The 22,710-nt window shown below is 37.7% G+C and overlaps 1 protein-coding gene across 1 annotated transcript; it reads left to right on the top strand.

Moving 5' to 3' along the window:
- Window positions 1–10,407: 10,407 nt before the first annotated feature.
- On the top strand, window positions 10,408–14,846 carry LOC143595660 (putative pectate lyase 8). Its single transcript, XM_077074626.1, has 6 exons — window positions 10,408–10,654; window positions 11,399–11,458; window positions 12,037–12,108; window positions 13,205–13,847; window positions 13,930–14,033; window positions 14,128–14,846. The coding sequence occupies exons 1-6, from the start codon at window positions 10,533–10,535 to the stop codon at window positions 14,486–14,488; spliced, it is 1,362 nt and encodes a 453-aa protein (XP_076930741.1). The 5' UTR covers window positions 10,408–10,532; the 3' UTR covers window positions 14,489–14,846.
- Window positions 14,847–22,710: the final 7,864 nt, after the last annotated feature.

Genomic DNA, 22,710 nt, shown 5'->3' with positions numbered 1-22,710 from the left:
GTAAGTCGTAAGGTATTCCACAAGTAATGCATATTTGATAGCATCAACACATAAGCATAAGCATAAGCATAAGCATAACCATATATAATATTGTTGGCTCAATTGCCGCGGGGCCTGAGCAAGGAGCACAACCTGTGAGCTAGGGGATTTTGGTTAGGCCAAGTGGCTTCAACAATTTGGTTGTGCGCTTATGGGGTTTTCTTAATGATTAAGTTAAGGACTTGGGATTAATGAAATTACTTGTTAACTAAGTTGTGTTAACATTATCATATAACTGAGTCTACTATAACGAGATGATATGTTGTTTGTAATCATATTTCCCATGGTAATGATTTCCAAAGAAACCATCATTTTTGGACAAAAGGTGTTATCGGACAACCGGACCAGTTTCGATCCAAACTTAATTTTTTAACCATTAACTAAGCTCTCGACATGTTCCAATAATTTATCTCCTATAGGCAATAGTTCATTTTAAGCTTACATGACCAGAGAATATGATATCGACATAATATCAATACAACATACACGGGTGATAATTATTTACCCGTCCTATTGTTGATATGGCTCGACTCATTAAAGGGGACTCCGCCCCATTTTTAATGACATTGAAAAGTGATTCCCGCACGTTGGGGCTGAATATCATGCTTACCTTTCATGAATATCTCCATGATATGTACTTTATACCCAAAAAAAAAAAGTTTGCAAAAATATGACTATTTTGTAAGTTGTTAGAATTTTATCATCATGCTCATCTTTTGTCACTTGTCTACAAAGCATAAATTTATGAGCTTTAGGTTAAAACGACTGTATTACGAAAAAAAATTGAGTTAAATTTTATTTTAACATGCAAAATAAGGTAATTTACCTTGAAATATAACATTTTGAATCAAGTGTTTACCGCATTATAACAAGTTTGTTTATTAGAAAAAAAAACTGTTTTTTTTAATGATAAAAATGAATTATGAAACATTAATTACAGATTACATGAAAAGTTCATTGGTGATTTTCCTGACCAATTTATCTTAAAATTTAGGTCGTTTTGAGTTTTGACTATATTGTTTAGGTTTTCATATATGGGTCAATTGTGTTGTATTTTATCTTTGGTCAATTCGAAACTTTAGCTAGAAAGTAGAAAGAGACAAAGGGTAATAATTCAAAATAAAAAAAAATCGGTCAAAATGTATTCTTTTAAGCTTATAACGTACATTCTAACTTGTCACAATTCGTCTTTGACCCATTATGAAAAAAGATATTGATATTGGCTCATCGAGTTTAAAGATGTGTCAAAATTATCATATATATCCAAGCTTTAGGCAACTAATTATCATATTTTATATCATAGTAATCACTTTTAATTAGGCGCATCCAAAAACTAACTAAAACATGTATTCTTTATGCGAAACAGGATCAAATACATTTTATTCTTAACATGAAAACGGTGAGAATCAATTTGTTGTTATGATTAGGTGTATTTTTATAGGTGTTTGCTATTATTTTCTGTTCTTATCTGCTAATTTTCGATTATGAGACGTTATAAGTATTTGCTTATTTATATTTTGTTGTTATTATTAGATGTTTTCTTTTGTTGTTATAAGTATTTGTTGGTATATGCTGTTATTATTTTGTTCTTGATTTTGATTTTTTTGTTGTAGTTTTTTGGTTCTTTTCTTTGTTATTATAAGTCATTGTTTATGTATATTGGTATTGTTTCTTACGTTCGCAATTTTAAATAAATTGGCATTATTTCCTACGTACTCATGTTAAGATCAAAATGTACATGAACCTCTTCTTTATGCATAGTTATTATGATTTAACTAACTAGCTATTAATAATTGTGATTTGATTTTCAGACACATTAAAATTTTATAGTGTAGATACGTAAAAAAGTAAATAATTAATTAGAACTCAGTTACATGGATCGTATTTATGTTAGTGCACAAAAACTCATGTAGTGTATAGGTGCACCGTGCACGCTTTTGATAAGATTTTGCATTGAGTATATGTGATTTTTAACTTTTTAGGATTAGAGATCGAGTATGAACATAATAGAATAGATGGTCGTAAAACCAAACCCTACAATAATAATACACCTAATAAAAGAGCCAACTTCTTCCCACTCATACACGTAGTCACATTTAAGATCCATTGACTAAATTTTCAAGGCGAACAGTGTTGTTGAGGATATGCAATATCATAATGTATACTACAAAGCATGCACTGCATTAATAAATGTTAATTTCTGTTATAAAATTCCTTTTCATAGATACGTACAAGCACACATTCACTTTAATGTACCAAATTTCTTCCCGTTGACATAAGTTTTCACACTTGGAAACCACTTAACATATGAAATCAATAACTTTAGACAAGTCGCATATGACATAAAAAAATGAATCATAGACGTGCATTTGAATCTTGAATTGTACATGAACTTGAGTAGGTTTGTAGTTTGTATATCCATGGATGATGTACGTTTATGAACCGTGTATGATTAGTATCGGATTAAATTATGTCGATTATACTCTTGAAATCTTAATTAGTGAGTTTCAAAAAGAAGCAAGAATATGTGTTTTTATGTTGTAGAAAACATGTACCAAAACTTTAGTTTTATAGCTACGGAACCATCACAAAAGTTTCATTGAACGTCAAAGAGTATGTCAGTCGGTGGTTACAACGGCTGGCTTGTTAATTCAGTTGCCATTAGTATTTAGTAGTGTCTCTACCATTAAAAAACCGATACTAATCATTGGCTTCTATCATCGGTAACTTGGTTATTGTTGATGGTCTATTTGGTGACGACCACCCGTTATTGATGATCTCATGGCAGTTGTTGTGATCGTACTTGATGTTGGTCAAGTAGTTGTTGATCTTATTTGGTCGACCAAACCATTTGACTTATTTCGTTATTTTTCAATTTATTTATATATAAAACTTTATATTTAGCTTATTAATTATATATATAATATTATTTTTGGCAAGAGAATTTATGATTTTGTTGGCATCGTACAACCTGGCAATGATACCATAGAAGGAATTAGTCAATTGGATGTATGTTGTGATGAATCAACGGCTGGGATAGGCGCCAATCACTCCGCATCAAGTGCATGACATTTATTCCAGATAATGAAGTAGTGGATACGTAATTAGTTGCCGGTGATTTAGGCCAAAATGCTTATGCTGCCTTTTCAAGCCACTTCATGTGCATCTATCTCACATCAAGATTCTTTATCTTTATCAAATAATATAATATGACTTTTAATAAAAGAGTTTAGTGTGAACCATACGAAATATCCCTCATGTGATATATATGCATCCATTCGATTGAATACGGTTTTAGACGCGTTATTGCAATAGTTTGAATGCACCATTATAATCGCAAAGTTTGTTCATATGCCGTAGTTTAGAATTGGACATCTTGAATGCGTACATTTTAACATAGTGTTGTAGTAAATGATGTAAACGTGTTGATGTAACTAGTTTAGTGAAAATAACTACTTCATATACTATTCTATCATCCTCTAGTTCTAAAACTCTAAATATCTTAAAGATGTCATTGACTCGTGAACTCCTAAATCATAATATACTGTGTAAATCGTAGATTCGTACATCCCAACTACGGAAGACCATAAAATGACCCTATACATCCCTACATTCAAGAAGTACAAAATGTATAGATGGTTGTATCTATACCCAAGTGTTAATTTTTTGTTTAATTAGGATTATTTTTTTTTCGATACTAACAAGTTGGTTTTGGTGTAACACAGCTATCATAAGAAAAACGAATCACTTTATGACATATTCAAATAAATCAACAGTGATATGACTTATGATGACCCGATGAGGTAATGAATATGGTTTGCTTTGTTATTTTCTCGATTATTAATGGTATTTAAACATTTGTTCTAATTATGTTGACCGCTAACTCTAAACAAAATAACTTTGTAACTTGATATATTAATCACTCATATTGTAACATATATTATTTTTATTAGTCAATTGATAAAGCCTTGGTATTTAAACACAATCTAATATTTTATTTTATATAAATGTTACTACTTGGCCATTAACTAATATCTTTAGTATATTTATTTATAGGCTAAGTAGTATTAGATGTGTATAGGTTTAGAAAATCATGGTTCAAGTCTTTTTTTGTTATAATCGTCATGTATTCAATGCGACTTCATATTTACGGCATCTTTGTATGTTAATTAGTTTCATTTTAAAAGGTGATGAATGTATGGGTTTGACGTGTTGATTAAACTTTCTTAAATTAGTTACAAATTATTGAAATGATCTACAAATATTAAATCAAGTGGTACTTATATGAAAATGCAAAATAAATAGATGTGGTAATTACTAACATTGATGTAAATAAACGGGTATGTTGCATACAACAAGTTCTAAAATACATATATTTTATGGCAATGCAATAGTAGTTTTGTGGTTTGTTATAGTATGATAATTTAAGTATGAAAAATGATTAGAATTACCTCTTATATATAAAGTTTAAACACCTTCAAGTGACTATACTGAAGCATTGTTAAAACATAACTAGTAACTAGGTAAAACATCTGGCACGTTATGCCGGGCAAATGGCGTAGTCAATGAAAAAATAAATTGTCAACACCCAGCTATAATAAATTAACAAACTAAAAAAAATTGCGTGTTGCAGTGACGAACTGACATAAATTTGGTTGGTACTGGGTTACAACAACAAAACTAAACTAAAAAATAAATTCACCAACAAAACCATATTTCACCTTGAATAGGAATCGTGGAGTAATTACAATTTTAGCGACGTAGTATGAATTGCATTCGATGCCTCTCTGTAAATGCTTGTTTTGTGATTTTTGTAAGTTTTCTAGAATCTAGCTTCATGCTAGTGATTTTAATAAAATATTTCACCTTTATTCAAGTATTAATAAATAAAAAAAACATGTTTGACTCTTACCATAGTATTATCTCAATTTGTTAATAGAGTTCTGAAATGAAATAAGGTGGGGAAACATGCTAAAACCTGCGAATAGAACCAACATGTTTTTGTTCCTCTGGCTTTTGATACCTTTGGCTCTTTGGCACCGGAAGCTACCCGTTTCCCAACCAGGGTCTAACGGGTTGTGCATAGCAATGTGTCGACTCCAAAGGGGCAGGGGTATGTCTTTAGCAGGTTAGGGTTTGCAATTCATAAAGGGGTAGCGGCGCAGCTTGTTGCCCGCCTACCTGCTATGTTAGTGTAATATCTTTGTTTCTATATAAAAAATAATATAATTATTGTTAAAAAAAATTAAAAAAAATTGGCTCTATTATATTTTATTAAATACATAAATATGCAAATCTATAACTTTTCCATAATCTTGTCATATTTCACAAAACAATCTTAGGATTAAAGTGAATAAAAAGGTTTTGATCATCTAGATCCATGGTTAGAATGGAGATGTGAAGTCAATGACAAGTCCATATCTTGATTAGGACATAGACACAGTCTTGATTTTTTATATATAACTTTTGTTGACAATCACACTTTACAGTTTATCTTAAGTTTGAAAAAAAAAAACAAAAAAACCAATCATTTCTTTGTAAACCAGGTTGATTTGTGTACATCAACAAAATTATTTTGTTATAGTATAAGTATGTTATGATTGTATTATACATCAAGGGTATACAAAGTATGTTTATAATGTATGCATCATTTTCTTTATAGAAACAATATATTTTTTTATTAAAAGAAGTGCTTTTAACAACTTCTTTTCAAAGTAATTTTGATATATTTTATGATGTAAACTATAACTCAATAATATTTACAACCTTCATTTTTTCTAGCCATCATTTTCTCTCTCTTACCTCGTTTTCACAACACGTAACCTAAGTCCCTTCCCGTTTCAAACTAATTTGTATGTGTTTGTGTTTGCATATATAATTGTCTACTCGATGCGGACTATTTGATAAAAAGAATATGTTAATTTTATATAGTTGTGACAACATTAAAATTATCTTCTTTTTGGTAACCTTTTATATGGATATGGGCTAGACCATATTGTTTGACTTGACTGATTTTGTTTTTCTCTTTAACTAAAGGTAAAAACGAAACAAGACCCGCCAAATTTGTTTGTTACCAAACCTCACCCTACAAGATCCATGCTTTTCACTTTTCATTATGTAGAAGATGCAATTGAGTACAAGGTACCACAACTCATGCATAACGTACAATATAACAATCATGCCCCACTCCTCTCTCTCCAACCAAGCCATTTGTTGCTTCAATTTAAAGGTATCATGAAAAAAGCCACTTCCAATCAACAAAACCAAATAATGCAAACTCATGGGTTGTTGTTAATCAAAAGCAAAAGCTTAGGAAGCTTGTACCTTTTCATCATTTACGGCCACAAGCATAATTAAGTTTTTTTACTCTTTAACTTTGAATAATTAATTGCAAGTGGAGTTGCTAATATTGGCAATGTAACTATGTATGTAATGGGGTTGCACTAATGTACCTATTGTAGTTCGGTTTTCGTTTTATGTTCAATGGTTGTAATTATTTCCAGCTTTTCGCTAGATGCGTTTTAAATTTACATAGTTTTTGTATGAATAGATTATTAAGCGAAAAATAATATTAACAAATGATATGTCTTTACTATTTAGTGACAAACTTTTTGAATAAAAGATTTAAAAGTTTGTTATCATTCAACTCAAGACTTTAGACTTATTTACTCATTTGGCGGGTGGCATTTTTAACTAGACTTTTAATGGATCTCTGTTTGACACTATTTATTTTCGAGCTAAGTTGATTCATTAGTATCTTTTGAGCCTAATGGTAATGGGTTTGCCGTTTGAAACACCCTGTTTGTTTTTCATGTGCATGTTTTGAGTGTTTATACAGTTTAGACACGGAGACATGCAACCAAAAAAATACTCAAAAACAATTTCAATCTTAAAAACTATTATATAATTAAACGTTTTCAAAGAAAAGAACAAAGTGGAGAAAAATTGTAACATATAACTAACCAGACCCTGGTGCACACACATATATAATTGGTCAAGATTGAACAAAATGTTTTTCCCTTAGCTATGTTTCGGTTTATTGGATTATGAAGGCATCATAATATGATATATGATAATATGATGACTATCCACATATATAACTATGATCTCTTCATTAAATTTGTATTATTATAAAAACACTATAAATAATGGCATCGCTATTTGATCTTTATCACAATGAATAAGGATTCTCCGTTCTATCTTTCTCTGTTTTATCATAAACTCTATAAGCTCGTTGTTTTACAACAATGCTGTGAATTTTGTTTAATTTTTTACACAAGTCTAATTTTGTCGATATTAGTTTTGTATTTTCCGGATAGTTTTAGTTTTTTTTTCAATCTATATAACTCGAATGTGTAACATAATTGTTTATAGTGGTGGGAAATGAGAGTTTTTTAAACAGAGTATATGATCCATCACATATATATAGGATCTTTGAGACATTTCATATGTTTACCTCTAAATACATTTTATTGCATTGTATGATAATTTGTGTAAATTTTGCTTCTCTACCCCCAACCTTGTTATCATGATCTTGAAAATAAGTGAGTATTGCTTTGTTGAGGTAGAATCAGGGTCGTCTTTAGGATAACAAAATGTTGTTAAGGCTTTCGGTCCCCACCTCTTAAGGCCTCTAATTTCCAAAACAAAACTAATTATACATTTGTAATTTGGTATTTGGTATCTATACTATATATAATGCATGAAACATGGGCAAATTAAGACACCTATATTTTAAGTAATTTACAACTTGTAAAGCTTAAGGTATACATTTAATAGCATGTAAAATAGGGACAAACTTGTCCATTATAAAATATACATGAAAAAAGTTACAACATTGCCCCATCATCTTTACTCAACTTTTGTAAATTTAAAAAATTATTACAACTTTGAACCTTCATCTTTACCTATATATTCTTTTTTATTTTAATTGTAACCAACTTCCCACCAACGATTTTCCAATGGCCGTAACTTTTTCATACGCTAATACATTTTTTTTAAATTACACCATAGAAACGAGCATTTTATTGTCTTTAATTTGGGTATGGTATTGCTATAGTTTTTTTCAATTAAAAAAATTAACATGTTACATATATGAGTTCACAATTCAGTTTTAACGGTTTCTAAGTTAAATAGTGAGCTAAACCGTTGGTTTGATTTTTTTTCATTGAAAACGAAAACTAAAGCATCGAAAATTTAAACTGAATCGTTACTAATGGTTTGGTTTCACGCATTGAGTTTCAATAATAAGTTTACAGTCCGGTTTGGTTTTATATGGCCTATTTTTGGTATAAACCGTAAACCGAACTGCTTTCTATGGTTTGAACATTCAGAAACCAGCTAATCAAAAGTGGCGATTGGTTTAAACGTTCTCAAGATTTCAAACGAATTTTCAACATCCGTAATTGTTACATGATTACTAAGATTTTGGTTTCCCACAGCATCACGCGGGCACCCGTCTAGTTTGAATTAATGTGTGTGATTTGAGCGATGCTTAAATGAATTAGGTCTAGGAACGTGTGAGGAACTGCATTATATATCTATTTGCAAAACAATGAAGGCAACATATTGATTTTATTGGAGTGATAGCAAGATGACTTCTTTACAATAAGACCTCTTTTTAGATATTGTTTTAGACCACCAAAAAGGTTAAGCCGGCCCTAGGTAGAATTGGAATGATCTTCTATTATTAGGGCTATAAAATCAGTGAAAAAAAATTCTTATTGATTCACCAAACATTCAATAATGTTGGTTTTAGAAAGAGGTTATCCTTATTATCAGGGTCGGTCCCAAGGATTTAAATATCTCGATCGAATCAAAATAAAAACGTCTATAGCTAAAATGGATTATGAATAATAAAGGGAATTTGGGTCCAACATATTTAAGATCATTAAGATCCATACATATACTATAAAAAAAATTAAATATATATACAAAAATAATATATAAAAACAAAGAGATAACCCGAAGGCTTCGGGACCGAGGTCTCAATTTTAGCCCCCGGAGGTTATGGGCCTCGACTGGCTGTCCAGGTCGCACTACCTTAGGTACGGCCCTGCTCACCATAAATTACAGAAAAGGATGTAAGCAATTTTATTCAATTTAATATCATGAAACATAAAACATTTAGATATAAAATAAATCAAATGCTCGACCTAATTTTACTATTTATGGGCAAACAATGAATTAATATTGGGCGTGTGAAATGAGCGAGCATGAAATGCTATTAATGATGGGGTCGATTAATATTGGGACCGGTTGTTAACCGATTATGCATCAAAATCAATTTTAGGAATTCATTATTGATCAAATTCATTTTTTTTATTATTGCAATTTATTATAGAACTTTTAATTTAATTCCTGTGTAATATAGGGGCCTCATTTGGTAAACACACGCACACACTTAAAAGGATATAACTGTTGTTTAAAAAAACTTATTTAAAAGTTATATCTAGATTTCTAGTTTTTAACAGATAAAACAATACAATACTTTTTAGTTGAGATATGATCTATATTTTTTAATGCTTTCTATCATTATAAGACAGATGGCATAAACACATATTAATCATCTTCTTTAGTTTTCTTAATCTACTATTTTGTTCATCTTCTTTAGTTAAAATTTGGGTAGAATAAAAATATTAATAGATGTTTTAAAAAAGTATATTTAGTACGAAGTAAATAAAATCTAAAACATAAAGTAGTAAAAGAGAGATATTTGAAGGAACTTTTTTAAAATACAAAAAATTTAAAAGTTGGTCCAACCACCTGGCTGGTTCGTTGATTCAACCGACCAACGTCATAAACCGATTAATCCAAATGAAGGTATCAACAATACTCATCGAAACATGCTTATTAAACGGTTTTAGGTTCTTATTGTCCAAGAAAACGGTGTAAATATTAAATAGCATTGGTAAAAAGAAATTTGTGCACATGGAATATTTTGTATTATATGTGATAAACTTAAAAAGGGGCTGTTATATCTTTTGCTTACATTGTTTTTTATAACATGCTTAATATCAACCACAACAAATACTTTTTAAAACGTGACATGTTTCTAAGTACTTGTGGTTGTAAAATAACTCATATGGTAATAAAAACTTATATATAGAGGCATCTTACACTGAACAATATTTTACTGGTAGTTATTGATCACAGTCTTCACACCATTAAAAAAAACTACATTTTTTTCAAACTATAGACACCAAATATAAAAGCTATGAGAAATATTAACGGATTACAAAAAGCAAGCCACGTGGGTGCCGGTGACGCGGTTACATTCTCAGTTAAATAAATAACTTAACCATGGTCAATAATTAACGGCCGTTAAGTTTTAACAACTTCCACTTTTGGGCTATAAATCAGGCGGTTATACTAACACTGCTTCTCTGACTTCCCGCTTGCTCTCAGCCCACCACAGTGTCCCTACGTCCTCACAACACACAAACACACACATTGCGTGATAATATTATTATTATTATTGTCTTCAAACTGTGATGACAATGGCGACACCTAAGAAGTGGTTCCTTGTTACCTCCTTTCTGTTCCTTACACTGTTGCTTGCCACGGCGGTCTCCGCCGCCGTCGTGAACAACTCCGGCGACTCCTCAAACCCTAGGTATATTAATTCCTCTTTATAATTAGTTTTTTTATAGTGTTACTGTCCGAGTGCCGGAATTGCTGATTTCAGCTCAGTTTTTCAAATTTTATGAAAAAAATGTTGCAAAATTGGCGTATATTTGGTGAAAATTGACTGTTTAGTTTCATTTTTGTGTATTCGGAACGTATAATTTCGTATTTCGTGAAAAATTTGTGCATAATTGAAGCATATTTTGTGGAAATTGACATTACAGAGCTAGTTTAGCATCAAATTTGTGTTTTCGGAACGTGTAGTTTCAAATTTCATGAATATTTTTTGCAAAATTGGAGCATGTTTGGTGTAAACTGACATCACAGAGCTAATTTAGCGTCAAATTTGTGTTTTCGGAACGTATAGTTTCAAATTTCATGAATAATTGTTGCAAAAATAGACGCAAATCTGGTGTAAATTGACATTTCAGAGCTAGTTTAGCTTCGGATTTGTATTTAAATTCAAACTTCATGAAAAAATGTTTCAAAATTGGCGCATATTTGGTGAAAATTCAAAATTGTTACAATAGAGCTAATTTAGCGTCTAATTTGTGTATTCGGAAAGTATAATTTCAAATTTCATGAAAAAATGTTGCACAATTGACTATTCATAGATAGTTTAGCTTCGAATTACTGATTATTTCGTTAGTTAGAAGTGATTATTAAGCTCAAAGTTATTATTAACATGAATTTAAAGCTTACATTAGCATTTATTTAAATATTATTGTTACAGTACTGCGGAAACAGAGGAGTTTCAGAACCAGAGCTCTTACAATGCATCAATGGAAGCCAGGTAAAAACTAAAATCAGTCAACACTGACTCACTGATTCGAGTTAGTCTCTTAATTTGAATGTACTTTATAGCAATATCTGAGCCGTTAATCTGAGCTAAATAGAGTAATAAACCCTAGATCTATTTATTTATCAGTATTTTTTAAAACACGAACGAAACAAAATCACAACCGTTGAGATTCTGAATTTAAGATCTGGACGGTTAATTTGGTTGTTAATCTCCGGATTCCTCTAAATCGTTATATCATTGGTTGATACATTGCGTTACTCTTTATTCGGATTCCAAAATCTGTTTTCAGTTGATTTTGTTTTTGATTTCTTTTTCACTTTTTGACGATTATAACTGTATAAAAGTAACACCATTGTGTTTCTCTCTCACACACTAAAAACACACACATCCTCATCAAACTGTTTTTTACATTTTTGCCATTTTCACTCAAAATATGAAATATGTAAAAATAACTAAAATTTAACGTTAAAAAAATAACGGGGTTAGAGATTTTGGTTTTAACGGTTTACTCTTGTTTTCATTTGTGAATTTCAAAAGAATAAGTTTTTTTTGTTAATATGAATTTGCAGAGCAAAGGAGATTGAGGCTTTGAATGACAATGCAGTGCAAGATCCAGAAGAGATTGTCTCACTCGTTGAAATGTAAGGATTTTTTATAGATTACTTGTATAAATTTAGTGATTATTGGCATAAATGAATTTAGGGATTAAAAAATTAAAAAAAATCACAACAAATTAGCCAGGATTCACTCGACAGCATTATTAAAAGTATTTAAATTGGGTTTTTAGTGACATGGGGATGGTAGCGGACCTAAGCAAATGATTTGAGAATTTGTCTTACTATTTTCGGCGTCACACAAAACAAGATCTTTTTATTAACTTTATTTGTTAAACTATTTTTATATAGTGTTTGTGTTAAACAAAAATTTACTTTATGATAATAAAACGGTTACAAATTTCTGGTTTACATTTTTCGTGAGAGATGTACAAATCTAATATATTGTTCTTAAGAAAATAAAGTAGACACGTAAAAATAATAAAACAACACTTAAAAATGATCGATAGAAAGCATAGGTATAGATTAAAAAAAAAGATAAAAATATTATAAATTTTTGATGAGGCCAAAAAAAAATGTTTCACAAATTTCATTGATGCATTGATGAAAACTTTTTGACTAAAAAATAAAGGGGTTATTTCTTCTGAAATATGTTTGATTGGTTTTTACCTTATTTCCTAACCATATTTCTTCAATAGGGTATTTTTCTAAAACCAACCACTACTTTACCCCTTTGTCAAGTTTGCCATAACAAAGGAATCAACCCATGTGACCCTACTCTTTACAAACGAAAATCAGTCTACATAACTTTACACATGGTTTTCTGATTGATTTGACATCTTTACAACCGGAGGTCCGAATAACAAACAATATTATTACCTTATTCCGGTTAAACTTTTGGCGTGTTAGCAACTGATTTTACTTTTATCTAGTTTCCAATATATTCTTTTCGTATGATATATGCATACATGATACATCCATGTGAAATGTTTTCTTTTAAGTTATCCAAAATCTCATATAATTTTGGTACAAAATAACTAAATAAATTCATCTTGTCATGTGACACACCATCCCCCATGTGCTTGTAACAAGAGATTGCAGGGAAACAATACATATGATTGTTTTCATATAATTAGTGTTATAAAAATAATATTATTTTAATAAAAAAAATGATGTTTTTTAGGAGCATGAGAAACAGTACTGAGAGGAGGAAACTTGGATACTTCTCGTGTGGGACCGGTAACCCAATTGACGACTGCTGGCGGTGTGACCCGAACTGGCATCGAAACCGCAAGCGTCTTGCTGACTGTGGTATCGGTTTTGGGCGTAACGCGATCGGAGGTAGTCATGGTCGGTTTTACGTGGTGACTGATTCCCGAGACGATGACCCGGTCAACCCACGACCGGGTACCCTTCGCCATGCCGTCATACAAACAAAGCCGCTCTGGATCGTGTTCAAACGTGACATGGTGATTCAGTTAAAACAAGAACTTATTATGAACAGCTTTAAAACTATTGATGCTCGTGGAGTCAATGTGCACATTGCTAATGGGGCTTGCTTAACTCTTCAGTACATTACTAATGTTATTATTCATGGTTTGCACATTCATGACTGTAAACCAACCGGTAACGCCTTGGTTAGAAGCTCCCCGTCACACTACGGGTGGAGATCAATGGCTGATGGTGATGCCATTTCAATATTCGGTTCGAGCCACATTTGGATCGATCACAACTCGCTTTCTAACTGTGCTGATGGACTCGTTGACGCGGTTATGGGTTCAACCGCCATCACCATTTCAAACAACCACTTTGCTCATCACAACGAGGTTCGTAAATCTTGATTTCATATTTATTTAGTAAATCACTATATCAATATAAAAAGTTGTAACACTTAGTTTTGTGAAACAGGTTATGTTGTTGGGCCATAGCGACTCGTATGTTAGAGACAAGATGATGCAAGTAACGATCGCGTATAACCATTTTGGTAAAGGTTTAATTCAGAGAATGCCAAGGTATTATTATACACTTAATACTATTAATACCGAATTAATTAACTCTTAGCAATTAGCATTGTCCTAACTATTAAAACATTTAATAATATTGCAGATGCAGACATGGGTATTTCCATGTAGTTAACAATGACTACACTCACTGGGAGATGTATGCAATTGGTGGCAGCGCAAATCCCACCATCAACAGCCAAGGAAACCGATATCTTGCCCCGGTTAATCCATTTGCAAAAGAGGTTACTAAGAGGGTGAATACAGATTCAAGTAAATGGCACGGATGGAACTGGAGATCAGAAGGTGATTTACTCCTCAACGGGGCTTATTTCACACCATCGGGGGCTGGTGCATCGGCTAGCTATGCCAGAGCCTCGAGTTTAGGGGCTAAGTCTTCTAATATGGTTGGTTCGATTACTGCTAATGCGGGTGTTCTTGGCTGTCGTAGGGGCCGCCAATGCTAGCGTATCCTATCTTTATTCTACTTTCATTTTTACTGTCTTTAGTGTGTTGGTTTCGCTTTCCACATATGCGTCGGTTTTGGTCCATTTTTCTTGCTGTATTCTGGCAAGTGTGTGTGTGCGGGTGTGTGTGTTTTATTCACACACTCCTTTGTTGTTGTGTCGTGCAACCTCGGCCAAGATCGAAGTGTTGTTCACAGTGTGGCTTGTGTTTTAGATCTAACTGGCTATATTGGTTTTAGGTCACAAAATTGGATTTCTTTTTTAAATTTCTAAATGTAATTTTGATTTCTTGAGTCAGATACAAGTTGTAATGTCGAAAATACTCGGGTTATGAAATGAAAAATGCAGGTTTTATTTTATATTTTTATGATATGAAAAGTGATGGAAAATGCAGATTATTACATTATGTATCACATTTATATATATTCTGTATTTAATTTAAATTGGTTTGCTATTGATTCGTTTGTCGTGTGGCTGAGACAAGAATCATCTTGTTCCAGCTTTTCCTCTTGTAAACAGAGGTTGGTGTGGTCATGATTTTGGTTTCTTAAATAATCATGTTTTCTTCAGTACCACCAAAAGGTTACAAAGACTTGTTAATTTGTTTATTATTATTTTCCATCGTCAAAGCTTGTAATGATCCTGTCTCAAAAACATTAAAGGCATTGGATCCATTTTCACAAGTTTTTTTAAATTAAAAGAAATCCACTTTATACAAAGTTTCTCCCACCAAAAATCTTAAGTGGGTCAACCACAAATTTGAACCCAAACCCATTTAACTCGTTAATCAAGGGGCCAGTGGACTCGTGTCACTTCTCCACATGGATCTTGAATCATGAAGAAACACTAACCGGACCCCGGACAGATTACTAGTAACCTGGGGGTTAGATAGATGTTTCCCACGAGGGGTTAGACCCTTTGAAGATGGTTCTTCTGATAACCTGCAAAACAGACACCGTGAGCTCGTCACTGAGAAGGGGGGTTCCTCCTTGTGACCACCCTCCGGCGTGAGAATCAGACTAGATTGCTCTTTAAATATAGAAGTATATTAAGAGATTGCTAGAGCAGATATCAGGTATAATATGATGATAATGTAATAAGATATGATGATGATAGATGGTCATACAATTTGTGGTATTTATAGCCGAAGGTAGGTTTCCAGGGAGGTATGGCCGGCTGCAACAGTGTTCCTGTTCCACCAACAGTAGCCTACGCACGTGCCCTGCTGGTAGTTGGTGGGTAGGTAGCGGCTGATAGAGACCAGGCCTGCTGTATACTATTCCTTTTCCACCAACTGCCGGCTACGCACGTGGTATGACAAGAGTTGGTGAGTAGGCAGCGGCTAATAGTGACATACAGTGTTGGAGCATGCTGCTCGCCATACTGTTGTCCATAAGCTGTCGTATCTTTAGTAAGATCTTTTTCCCATACCTCGTCAGGTACAGTACAGAAGATCTTCCCGTATCGTACGGACTGGCTTATTTGGGCGGGAGTATTCCCCCTCCCGCCCTTATGCGGGATTGTTCCCGGCTTCGCTCATTCCTTCAGGTGACACTGAGAGCTAAGTGCCTTGTGCGTGTAGCCTTGCTGCGCGGGTGGCCTTCCCTAATGGCTTGTATCCGAGGCTGCGGGGACAGGCGGAGTCCTTCACCATTGGGAGGCATTTCCTGTGGGACCAGCTTGCGTACTGCGCGTAAGGACGTCACGTCTCTGAGCATGGTTGGTCCTGCGGATCCAGTTGGTTTCTGCGCAGACGTCCCTGTTTAAGGTGAGTCTTGCGGGTCCAACTGGGCTCTGCTGGGACCTACCTCTTCAAGTCCCCCCAGTCCAATGTTCTTCTCATGCGTGTTTAATAAAGTGAGGTGAACTTTTGGACTTAAGCAAAGGGTTTTGAAAAGGGTTTTTTAAGGTTTTCCATGGGGATTCTTCCCGCGGAAGTCCTTGTCACTTGCAGAAATTCCCGAGTTTCCTGCTTGGTCTTTGGGTATGATGCGGGTAGGTCTGTAACCTCCTCGCAAGTCAGGAGCGTTGAGTCCCACTTGTGTGGACTCTCCATGAGGTTTTGGTAGTTTTGAACATAGTGATCAATTATGTTAAAACCACCAATTCCATCCTGGAGCTTCAAACAACGTAGTTCTCGACGTTCCCGCTATGCGGGGATGTTATTTCCGTTTCTGCAAGCATTGCCCAGAAGATCCTTCTTGGTTTCAATTCCCAGCGGAGCGCTAGGTATGTGAAGGGTTTTGCCTTAACACTGTACCAGCGCTCGTCTTACGGTTACTTTACTTCCAAGGTATTCCTGGCGTCAATTCCCTGCGGGTGCTATGTATGTGAAGGGTTTTGCCTTTGCACTGTACCCGCACCCGTCTTATAGTTACTTGGTTGCCGAGGAATATTTGGCTTCAATTCCCTGCGGGTGCTAGGTATGTGAAGGGTTTTGCCTTTACACTGTACCCGCATCCGTCTTACGGTTACTTGTTCGCCAAAATTTACTTGGCTTCAATTCCCTGCGGGTGCTAGGTATGTGAAGGGTTTTGCCTTTACACTGTACCCGCATCCGTCTTACGGTTACTTGTTTGCCAAGGTTTTACTTGGCTTCAATTCCCTGCGGGTGCTAGGTATGTGAAGGGTTTTGCCTTTACACTGTACCCGCATCCGTCTCACGGTTACTTGTTTGCCAAGGTTTTACTTGGCTTCAATTCCCTGCGGGTGCTAGGTACGTGAAGGGTTTTGCCTTTACACTGTACCCGCATCCGTCTTACGGTTACTTGTTTGCCAAGGTAAGGGGTATTTTCCCGCTTACTTTTTAATGTTTTCAAATTTTGAATTTTGAAATTCGAAAGGTTGGTGGAAAGATAGGAACAGTCCAAACCTCTGAAACGTCGTGCGACGGTCTCTTCTGACTGTGTCAGGACGTGCAGGAAGTTATGGTGACGTGACATTATATGGTCATTCCAGACGCTTTTTCAGGCGCGTGGGCGCGATTTTTCGGGCGCGTGGCCGCGAAATTGCTGGCACACGTCCTGTCAACAGCTGTTGCCAGCCTGCTCTTTGCCACGTGTCATAGTTTCATTGCACCTTCGATTTCTCTCTCCTTCGCATTAAATTCACCGCATTAATTGCGATCACTATATAAAGGGGAAGAGGGTCATTTGTAATTCACATCTTCACTTCTTCTCTTTCATCTCCTAAGGCGATTTCTGGTGAATACTCTCTTATTCAGTTGAGCATTCCTCCGAAATCGTTTCTTCTTCCCTTGCAATATGTCTTCCCATGATGCTGAAGCTGTAGCCGACGATAGGAGTACTGCTGGCGAGTGCCAGTGTGCTCTACCTGTCGATCAGTACCAGTATGTCGTCAGGAAATTCATGCTTGAGTCTCTTGAGCCTGAGTTTCCTGAACCCCACCAGACTGTGTACGATGCCCCCAGTGGCAAGATCGGGGTATATGCTGCATTCTTTGTTTATGGGAACCTTAGGTTCCCATTGACAAAGTTTATGTACCGTGTCTTGGAGAGGCACGGTGTGCACCTGACCGAGGTGCATCCGATGGCGATTGCCAAGATCCGGCACTTCGAGTGGGTGTGCCGGATTCTGGGTATTGAGCCCTATGTGGACCGCCTGATGACCTTCTATACTTGGAGGTGCATCCAGGGGTGGTACACCCTGACAACCCGTATTAAGGGTTTGAAGATCTGCGTGACTGAGCGCAGTCTCCGATCGCGGAAGCGGGAGTTCTTCTACATTTCTGCCCGCGCCATCCCTATTGCCATGAAGTTTAAGAAGGGACAAGCGCTTCCGAGCCTTCACGCTTCCAGCTACCAGGAGGCGGAATGGTTCGCGAAGATATCCCGGGTCCAATCTCCGGTTTACCGGTTTGCGGAGTCCGGGATGGTGATGCTGGGGATGAGCCGGGTATGGAAGGATGCGTCCCGGTTTCCCATCCTTCTCGAATACGGTTTGAACTCTATTCCTTATGGTATGTCTTGTCTTTCTTGCTGATTTGAGTTTGTCTTCTAACTGTTTCTTTTCTTTCAGAGGGGAACAATTTGGAGTCGCTCCTGTACCCGCGGGAAGCTGACGGTCCCGTGCGGGTGGGTACTCGTGCTCTTGACGAGAACGAGTTGCCCATCCTGGAGCAAACAGCGGATCGGTTTGTGGAGGTCTATCCGCTGGGCCACGAGATCCTGGGCCACCGGCGGCCAGGTAAGGCGTTATTCTCTCCTCCACCCCTCAGTGCTGTACCCGCTGCTGGAATTCCTGACATCCTGTCTTCTTCTGAGGAATCCGCAGATGGTCCTCCGTTAGTGCGGAAGAAGAGGGCTGCCGGCGGGAAAGGGAAGGAGAAGGCGGCCTCCACAGCCGATCCAGTGCTCCTATCTGACACTGAGTCAGATAGTGAAGAGGTGGCGGGGAACCCCGGTGGTGAGAAGACCACTGTTCCGGAGGCTACGACTGTTACCTCCGGAGAACCAATGGCGACGACGGTGACCGGCATCAAGAGACCGGCTCCATCGGGTTCGTCCCCGCCCGTCCGTACGTTCAAGCTCAAGAAAACCCGTAAGTACAACTCTTGGCTTTTATCTTCGTAGTTTAATCTTCCAAGTCTTTTAACACTTTTCTTCTTTACGCAGGTGTGGATGTTGGCGCATTCCAGGGTGGAGCGCAGAGGAGTACCTCTCCGCCGATGATGGTAGGCTCGGTCAGCCTATCTGAGGCGACGACCCAGGCGCCTGCGCCTGCTTCCGCTGGATCAGTTGCTCAGTCCCTTGAGCCGACTGTTCCAGCCGAGATGACGTCACCGCCGGTGGTAAGTGCGATTTTTACAGCATCTTTCACCGAGCCGACGGTTACGATTGCTGCGGATTCTGCGGCAGCGACTGCGGCGGCTGCCACCATGCCCCCGCCACCGGCACCGACGGCCGGCCCATCAGGTACGCATGGGAGTACTCGCCAATCTTTGCCACCTTCCCATCTGCCTGACCTTTTGGATGGGTTTCCTTTGGGTTCAGGTGATGGTTTCGGCGGCTATCGGCCTGTTATAGACCCTACAGGTGCGTAGGGTTCCTTTGGCCCTTTTTTACTTATATTTTTTATCATCTTTTTCCTAACTGCTTTTTTGTTTTTTGCAGTGTCGGATTCCAATGAAGTGTATGTTCCGCGATGGAACATACGCCGAGGAACAACCCTTCGTACCCCTGTGGAGTGCGTGGAATGGGCTCGCCACGCTGCTCCCCATGGTGCGTTGGGGGAAGCCATGGCTAGCTACCAGGAGGGTAGGCTAACCAATGAGCTTCGGGTTCTCCAGGCCCGGATGCAGCCGCGCGTCGAGCTGCTTTGTCGTGAAAACGACAAGTTAAAAGCAGCTCGCGCCAAGGAAGTATCTCAAGCGCGGGCTCTTCGGGAGGAGAACCAAAAGTTGGCCGCAGCTGCTGCGGAGAAGGAGAAGGCCTTCAAGGCCCTCGAGGTTGAGGTTCAAGCGCGACTCGAGGCCCGCTCCAAGGCTGCCCAAGCTGTTAACGAACAGCTTCGGCTGGCTAAGGAGACTGCGAGGGACGCAACCGAGAGGGCCACCAAGGCTGAAGCCGTTGCTGAGCCTTTACGCGTGGAGAACGAGGAGCTCAATGCCAAATTGGAGGCTCTCCAACGTGCTCATGATGCCTTGGCGATGGAGGATGCCAAGAAGCTTCAAGAGATCCTGGACCAGAGGGGCGTGCTTGATCACACCGAGCGGAAACTTAAGGGCGTTGAAGAGGCTGCTGCAAAGGAAGTGCTACTTGCCAACCTTAACAAAAGCGAAGCCGAACGCGCCTGCACCCAAGCTCAAGCCGCCCTCCAAGAAGCTCTGGTTGCCAAGGAATGGCTTCTTCGAGAAGCGTTGCCTCAGGTATGTTTGGCTTTACGTCTTCATGCTTTCCTTTGTACATAGAAAAGGTGTTTGACACTTGTATTTTCTTTGTAGGTTGTGCATCGGGTCTTCTCAGAGACTACTTACGATGATGCCATGAGCGCAGCCCTCAACGCTTCTCATGAGGATGGGGAAAAGGCCGGCTTCCTACTTGGTCTAGGGTTCGTTGAGAAAGGCGTCCCGCCTTCCAACTTCCCTTTGTTCGATGCGGACACCGAAGCTGCATATGACCAAGCGGTGAACCAATACGCCGCCTTCCCGCATCCGGTGGTGGAGAAGGTAAACGAAGTTGCTGCTGCTGATGATGGGCTAGCTATCCTCAAAGCTTTCCTTGAACTGCCACGCTCTACTGATGGGGCTGGTCCAAGTGGAAGTGGCCCTGAAGCCTGATCCTGAAGATCCCTTCCCATTGCTAGGATAGTCTTGTACAGATGTATTTATTTTCTTTTCGTAGGCGGGTAGTTACCCGGCCATTCTTGTAATAATTCGTTTGTGAAATATTAATCTTTTTGCGTATAAGATTGTTATTTCCTTCTTTGGGTTTCTTGCTTTATAAACTTATGACTTGCATACTTAGTTTAAATTAGCAATTTTCCAAGTGTAGAATAAGTTAACCTGTTGAAAGTGGTTGATAATGGGTTAAAGTTTTGCTTCCTCTTTCGTGATTGTGCGGGTAGAACCGTCACTTGCACTTAGTAGGATGTCTAAACTTTAACCTTCATCTGACCTGCGTGTAGGTTTTCCTCATCTTTTGAGGATAAGTTAACCTTTGAACGTGGTTGATAATAGGTGTGAAGTTTTGCTTCCCCTTTCGTGATTGTGCGGGTAGAACCGTCACTTGCACTTAGTAGGATGGCAAAACTTTCCCCATATCTGACCTGCGTGTAGGTTTTCCTCATCCTTTGAGGATAAGTTAACCTTTGAACGTGGTTGATAATAGGTGTGAAGTTTTGCTTCCTCTTTCGTGATTGTGCGGGTAGAACCGTCACTTGCACTTGGTAGGATGGCAAAACTTTACCCGTATCTCACCTGCGTGTAGGTTTTCCTCATCCTTTTAAGAATTTTGTTTTGAACCGTTCGACGCGCGGTTGTCAATAGGTAGTGTTCAGATTCCTTTCATGATTCATGCGGATCGACCGGCACTTTCATTTAATGGGATAATTGAACTCTTCCCCTTCAACTGACCTGCGTGAAGGTTTGTCACGTTATTGGGTTTGTGCGGGTAGGACCGCCTTCCCACGCAACGACTTCACGTAATGTGAATGCCGTCACCAGTGTTGCATAGTTTAACCGTTCGACGCGCGGTTGTTGATAGGTTATTGTTCAGTTTCCTCATTATGATTCGTGCGGATAGACCGGCACTTTCATTTTTGGGTGCTGAACCTTTCCCCTTCAACTGACCTGCGTGAAGGTTTTTTCACATTATTGGGTTTGTGCGGGTAGAACCGCCTTCCCACGCAACGACTTCACATAATGTGAATATCGTCATATTAGTGTTCAGAAAAGTAAAATCATCAGCTTCGATGTTCTAAAGAGAATTATTTCCATTAGAAGTGGCTCTTGGCCTTTTCTTTACAAATTGGAATTGATTTACATGCAAACTGTGTAAATGAGCTCCCTTCCATGTTGTTGGGATGGGAGTGCCATCGAGCCGATACGCACCTGGTTCGGGATCTCGTTCTTTACGCAGCATGTAGTCTCGACATTGAAGCTGGAATTTTTATTCGTGTTTTCCCCAGCTGGGGTTCTACACGCACCCGCCTGCTCAGCCTTTATTGCGCCACGAGGTGCGCGAGCGTCCCATCTCTGACAAATGCTTCAACCATGTCTTTTACGTCTATGCATTCTTCAGTGTTGTGGCCTTTTGTCTTGTGAAAGTCACAGTATTTGCTCCGATCAGCATCGTGACGATGTCGGATTATTGGAGGCTTTGGCCACGGGAGCTCTTCAGTGGCGAATATCTCAGTGACGCTTTTGGTGAGTGGCGTCCATCTGGAGTTCCGGTGCGGCTGTACATTATCCCTTCCGCCCAATCGATGTTGCAAGCCTGATGAGGTGTCAAAGTTTACCCTTGACTGCCAAATGCCTAGCTTCCGCTTTTTATTTTGTCGGGCGGTGAGGACATTGTCTTCTCTCGTCTTCTGAGTGTAGAGGTTTGTGCTCTGTGGGAGATCTCTACCCAGTTGCTTCTCCGTTTCCGCATAGCGTTTTGCTGCTGTCATGATGGCATCCCATGTGGATGGCATGCCATCCTTACCCGTTAGGGTGCGGATGAGCTCTGGGTCATGCGCGCCCTGGATGAAGGCAGCGAGAAC

The sequence above is a fragment of the Bidens hawaiensis genome, unplaced genomic scaffold, assembly GCF_021521415.1.
Source record: "Bidens hawaiensis isolate Kalapana, Puna unplaced genomic scaffold, B.hawaiensis_p1.1 tig00045421_1, whole genome shotgun sequence".
Classification (NCBI taxonomy): domain Eukaryota; kingdom Viridiplantae; phylum Streptophyta; class Magnoliopsida; order Asterales; family Asteraceae; genus Bidens; species Bidens hawaiensis.
Note: the sequence above shows the minus strand (reverse complement) of the source record. Positions and strands in the feature narration are given on the sequence as shown.

Coding starts and splice junctions, on each gene's coding strand:
- LOC143595660 (XM_077074626.1), top strand. CDS start 10,533: ATGACAATGGCGACACCTAAGAAGTGGTTCCTTGTTACCTCCTTTCTG. Junction 10,655..11,398: donor GGCGACTCCTCAAACCCTAG/GTATATTAATTC, acceptor TTATTGTTACAG/TACTGCGGAAACAGAGGAGT. Junction 13,848..13,929: donor ACTTTGCTCATCACAACGAG/GTTCGTAAATCT, acceptor TTTGTGAAACAG/GTTATGTTGTTGGGCCATAG.